Here is a 6,068-nt window from a genome sequence, read left to right on the forward strand (position 1 = left end):
CCGTCACCTGTCAAGCGGCAACTCTCCGTCACCTGTCAAGCGGCAACTCTCCGTCATCTGTCGAGAGACAACTTTCGTCCTGCAGTTCATTCCTGAGGAGTGATGACGTCATACATTTCAGTCGACATTGAAATCTTTCACGCGTTTACCGAATTGGCTTCCGCATTAAAAAATTAATACTGACTATGTATTAGGAATAATACTAAGTATTGGGACTATTTTCATGACAGTTCATTCCTCATGGTATTCATTTCATCTAATTTAACCAATAAATGTACACTCCCACACCGCTATGGACGAAGAACTCTAATTTATAACAACATCTCAGGGGGGACTTCTGACGCGTGTCTGTGCTCGTCAGAAGTCCTATGGAATTTCGCTTTCCTAGGGACATTGTTCCTGAGCGCCCCACAGCTGAGCTCGCGATGTCTGACTGCAGGTCTCAGTTATGGGGTTAAGTTATTTTAATGTAGTAGCATGCAAATTTCTCACCACTGACAATCAGACCGCTAAGAATAAGCGCGACCAGCTTTGACGCGGTCATTAGATTTGTGGTAGCCGTCAGTTAAAAGGGGAGCATATAGGCAAAAATTTTGGATTTCGGCTTTTCCGGTTTTTAATCTACTCTTAAAGCTGACATTCTGCTCTATCCAACTGTACCATTACCATCTCTGTACGTCCATTTTTAGATTCACGACACTTCATGAAAGGGGGGCGGGTGGGGGAGTTCTTTAAGTAATTAGATAGGAACAAAGACTACATTGATTACAGAAATTTAGTTTTCACAAGTGTATTCAAGAACAGTTTCTGAAATAGTATGGACATTTCCATTGCAATATATAAACGAGGTTCATAAAATACTTACCAAATACAATCATTGCCATTTAATTTAGGATGTATGAATGAAAATTCACCTTTGTTCCCACGATGCTTATTTCTACCAGCAGCAGCTTGAAAAATATGTGCCAAGGCCGTTCAAAGCAACCCAAGTGTTAGGTCGCCACAGAAGTGTTGCATTGTTTTGCCACTGACTGGTCAATATAACCTTGGCAAATGTTGAGCATTAAAATCACAAATACCTCTTTCTTACTCATTTAAGGGCTGGTCCTTCAAGTTGTGAAACCATTTTAAATAATTTTTCCTGGTATTCATAACCTATCATTATCTTTTGCATCATATTTATCGATATATAAAATTAATTACCTATCTATAATTAATTATCTAATTACACATATTTTTGGGATTAAATAGCGTCACCGCTATTAAATTTAAATACGCTCATGTTACATGACTAAACACTCTTTGATTAAAAAAAATTAAATAATTACTGCTTCTAAACCACCAACTTTTTCTAAATGACATAAGACGTTTGAAAACTTTCGATGGGAGACAAAATCATTCAGAATATGAAGTGAGTTATTTAGACAATATTGACAAAATAGGGCAAAAACATGAAAAAATTCATATTTGAATGGGTATCAATAGGTGTTTAAATTTTAAAATAACTTTCCATCATTTAAATCTCAGTGTGGAATGTGGGTCAAACAGTCAAACCTATTTATTGCAAAATCAAACTTGACATTACCAAAACAAACTAATGAAAACTTAGCACATAGGGGTCAGGGATGGCAATAGAACACTTTTAATTATTGCAAAAATTATTTCCTTTATTCATGGATTTTAAGGAGAAAGTTCAGGCCAAAGTAGCCTGACTGGGCCAGGTGAGTGAGCTTGAGCCGGTTTAGGACCCAACCACACGTCGTGATAGCACCGCAGCCCACGACCCCATGCAATTTTGTTCAGTGCTGCCCTTTATAAAAATTAATGTTTCAAATATTGATTAATCTGCTATATCTCTTAAATCTACAGGAAACAATTATATTTAGACTTATCTCTTAATTATCATTAATCTATCATTTACTTAATATTTGGCAAATTTATCTAATTATCAATTAGAGAAATGAATTAATTATCCATTCAGGGCACAGCCCCTTTATCTATTAAGAATCAATTGCATGCCAGCATGAATTTATCTATAAATTAATTTCATGTTATATCTGTTAATAAAATTAGAGAAACATCTCATTTGCATGGCAGCACCTTTATTATAGTTGAGGTAAGGGGAAGAGTTAAGCTAAGTCAGCTTCCGGCACACACTCGCACTACCTCGTGGTACTGCGGACTCACATTTCATAAGAAGCTGAAGCTGGGGCAGGTGGTGGAAGATGGCAGGTGCTCCGACCGGAGCTCAGGAGGTCATGCCAGGAGATGAGTTCTTAGCCCGTCATGATGGCAGGCCTCACACAACAAGAAGTGTGCAGCCACATTTCCATCATAGCCCTCAAAGATAGACGCAACGGGAAAACTGACGTCACGGAAGAGATGGTATCTGGATGTGCTACTGGACAAGACTGGTAGCAATTAGCCATATGTGTTGCAGTTTGGAACGTTCTAAAGGGAATTCTGAAACTGTGAGCCCGCAATAACCCAAAATCGCTAGGTGTGGTGCCAGCCAATTTATATAAATTTAATGCTAAATTTTTGCTACGAATATGGACCCGAAAACTAAAGTTTTAAGGCTAGGTGTGGTTTTAAGATACAAAAGAATTCTTAAACCTATGTTTCACATATTATCTCAAAACTACCCTATTTTCGACACAATCTGATGACACCTCCTTGTCAAATGTTTTCATGGAATCATGCTGTGCCCATATGCCATGGAAGAGTTGCAGTTTATCCCATCATTTTGTGTGGTATTGAAAACTTTGTTGGTATTGGCCAAAGTGTGAGAATTTTTGGCAAAAGTCTATATTATTCTTTCATTTTAGAACATATTCATTGCAAAAACTTATAAGTTACAGATAAACAACTGGTGATTGCAATCGTGCTAGGCATCGTTGACAGTCAACATGGTATCGGATTTTGAACCACGCAAGATAGCGGAAGCGCGGCAGTTTCTGAATCTGATGAGCTAAGTGTATCAACTGTCTGGCAAAGCAGAGAGTTTTTTAGACTCTCCCTCAAGTTCATTTTTGAGTCCTATAAGTAAACCAGTAAAGTATCCTGGATACCAGCATTATCAAGTATAAGAAATTGGTTTAAATCTTAGGTAAACAAGGAAATTAAAAATTAACTGATTTTAAAAAATCTCTGGTTTGTCACTATGACTGTCACTGCGGTGGAAGGTGTAAAGTGGCATGCTTTTCGATCCATTTTCTTATGTAAATGTGAGAATATATTACCTATATAGAATTTTATATTTATTGAATAAATAATAAAATGAAGTATATTAAGTATCATATTTGATATGTACCATATATACTATGTTAGGTATCATATTTGATATATACCATTTGTACCATATTAAGTATCATATTTGATAAATACCATGTATACCATATTAAGTACCGTCTTTTGATATATACCATGTATACCATATTAAAAATTTTTTTATATACGAATTCTGAGCCAACATTTCAACTAGTACGAAATCACTATCAAGTTTGGGCCTTGATTTTCTTTTACTAGCTTACCATTATCAGAGCTCGCTTTGACCCATTAGTAGTTTAAACTTAGACGAAAAGAGTGAGGTTGTCCCAGTAGGGACACACTTTTCCTCTTATATAGGTCATTCTGACCCAGACCCAGAGCCTATACTTTAAAAAAAAGTTAAGAGATCGTAAGTTCATCAGCCAATCATTGACGGCCTTTCAAGCCACTCTTTTAAAAACAGTTAAGAGATCGTAAGTTCATCAGCCAATCATTGACGGCCTTTCAAGCAAAATCCACCAATCATATACAAGAAATTAGAGCGTATGTACTTACGTTCACTTAGCGAGTTTTGAAAGTATGGCCCCTGGAATCTTACATGCAATAGTTCGTATCAGTGCTTCGTCAACTATATGCTCGTGCTATGGGCAAGAAAGTTTGTCACTGTTTAGATAAAGTGTTCCATTTATTTTTCTGAGTGTAGCTTCTGATTCAGACTTGCTATTTTATTAATGAGATTCAATAATGGAATATCATATTAATTAAATTTAATTTGACCGTTGCAGGAGACGTGCTTTTGGACATTGACAGCGGTCGCTGGGCTGATATCAGAGATCCGCCCTCGGTTCACTTCACGGTCATTTTCAACACATTTGTCATGATGACACTCTTCAACGAAATCAACGCCCGCATGATCCACGGCCAGCGAAACATTTTCCGTGGTATCTTCTCAAACCCCATCTTCTGTTGCATCTGGATCAGCACCTTTGTCGCTCAGGTAACACAAGTTCATAGTTCATTGAAGTCTGCTATTCTATACTGTCCACTCTTTCTTTTAATGATTATACCATGATCAATGTTAATGATTATACCATGTTATTTATCGTACAACTCTTCAACCCTTTCTCATCAACATATTTTTACTCTTCAACACTCTAGACTCGACAGTATTGGTCCAAGGCTTCACATTGGTTGTACAAATATTCCTTGTACAATTTGGTGCTTTTTTCCTTATACCAGAAATATGATTCGATCATTTTATTGAACTTACGAGACTTTAAATTGGGCTTGTTTGTGCAGATCTTGATCGTACAAGTGGGCGGTGTGGCGTTCTCGACGGCCCCCTTGTCCCTGGAGCTGTGGTTCTGGTGCATCTTGTTTGGCGCCTCGACGCTCCTGTGGGGCCAGGTCATCACTAGCATCCCCACACACTTCCTGCCCAAGAATGTCTTCTCGTGAGTCTATTTTAATATACAACACACACTCCCTGCCCAAGAATGTCTTCTCGTGAGTCTATTTTAATATACAACACACACTCCCTGCCCAAGAATGTCTTCTCGTGAGTCTATTTTAATATACAACACACACTCCCTGCCCAAGAATGTCTTCTCGTGAGTCTATTTTAATATACAACACACACTCCCTGCCCAAGAATGTCTTCTCGTGAGTCTATTTTAATATACAACACACACTCCCTGCCCAAGAATGTCTTCTCGTGAGTCTATTTTAATATACAACACACACTCCCTGCCCAAGAATGTCTTCTCGTGAGTCTATTTTAATATACAACACACACTCCCTGCCCAAGAATGTCTTCTCGTGAGTCTATTTTAATATACAACACACACTCCCTGCCCAAGAATGTCTTCNGTTTTTTGAAAGAATACTGTCAATGGGCCGGCCAGAACGGATGCTAATTCTTTGAGCAATCTGGGATGGAAGCCGTCTGGTCCACATGACTTGTTGGGATTTTGAGCTACCAGGCGCTTGAGAACCTCTTCTTCGTGTATTTCAAAACATGTTAACTTCGAGCCGACTGGGCGCTTCTCAATATCTGGAATACTGTTCAAGTCCTTATCTGTGAACACACTGCTGAAGAACTGATTAAGAACGTTAGCCTTGCCTTCATCAGAGGAAATCTTTCGTTGGTCTATTTCCAAATCAGATAAATGAATTCATTATTGACTCGGATTAACATCACGCAGTTTTGCACAGAGCTTTGTTCAAGCCAAAGATTTGGGGTAGACTATTCTACCATAGATGGTGCGCGTGGTATGTTCTCTGTCACGCTTGTTCTCGAGACAGTTTTCAGCCAGCTGCGTGCAGTGCTCTCCCACGCTCCAATTCTTTCAAAAACATGTGATTAATTTCCATTAAAATTATTACTGAGGTAAACTTTATTGTTCTTTTTTTCACGTGGGAATGATTATTAAAGTATCGCTCGGCTTCTCTTTCTTCGATTGAATTTTCCTGCAATTCTATTCTTTCTCGATTCTCTCCGGATTCACTGCTTCATAAACCATGTCATTCAAACGATAACCCTGCTGCTGATGCTCCTACCCTCGTATTTGCGTTTTAGCTTACGAGTTTCATGTCTTATATATCTGTAAATATCATCACAGTTCCCACCATTATTAACCTTTTTCTTGAAAATACATAAATTTTTGAAACCACATGATTCTTAACTATGTGTGGTGAATATTTTTAACCAATTAATTTTAGTTGTGAGTGTATCTTAACGCATGCTAATGGAACTCTGTGGAAGCATGTTTGCGTTGTGGGGTTGTGCGGTGGTAATC

At 38.1% G+C, this 6,068-nt stretch overlaps 1 protein-coding gene across 1 annotated transcript; it reads left to right on the forward strand.

Moving 5' to 3' along the window:
• The first annotated feature begins 3,163 nt into the window (after positions 1 to 3,163).
• Positions 3,164 to 4,728, forward strand: LOC108675366 (plasma membrane calcium-transporting ATPase 2-like). Its single transcript, XM_018163369.1, has 3 exons — positions 3,164 to 3,185; positions 4,056 to 4,267; positions 4,570 to 4,728. Exons 1-3 carry the CDS (start codon positions 3,164 to 3,166, stop codon positions 4,726 to 4,728), a joined length of 393 nt encoding a protein of 130 aa, XP_018018858.1.
• Positions 4,729 to 6,068: the final 1,340 nt, after the last annotated feature.

The sequence above is a fragment of the Hyalella azteca genome, unplaced genomic scaffold (assembly GCF_000764305.2).
Source record: "Hyalella azteca isolate HAZT.00-mixed unplaced genomic scaffold, Hazt_2.0.2 contig9189, whole genome shotgun sequence".
In the NCBI taxonomy this organism is placed as follows: domain Eukaryota; kingdom Metazoa; phylum Arthropoda; class Malacostraca; order Amphipoda; family Hyalellidae; genus Hyalella; species Hyalella azteca.

What these genes read in the sequence shown, in the direction of transcription:
- LOC108675366 (XM_018163369.1), top strand. Translation starts at nt 3,164, where the DNA reads ATGACTGTCACTGCGGTGGAAG. An exon ending in GACTGTCACTGCGGTGGAAG is followed by an intron (nt 3,186 to 4,055) that starts GTGTAAAGTGGC and finishes TGACCGTTGCAG; the next exon opens with GAGACGTGCTTTTGGACATT. An exon ending in TCAGCACCTTTGTCGCTCAG is followed by an intron (nt 4,268 to 4,569) that starts GTAACACAAGTT and finishes TTGTTTGTGCAG; the next exon opens with ATCTTGATCGTACAAGTGGG.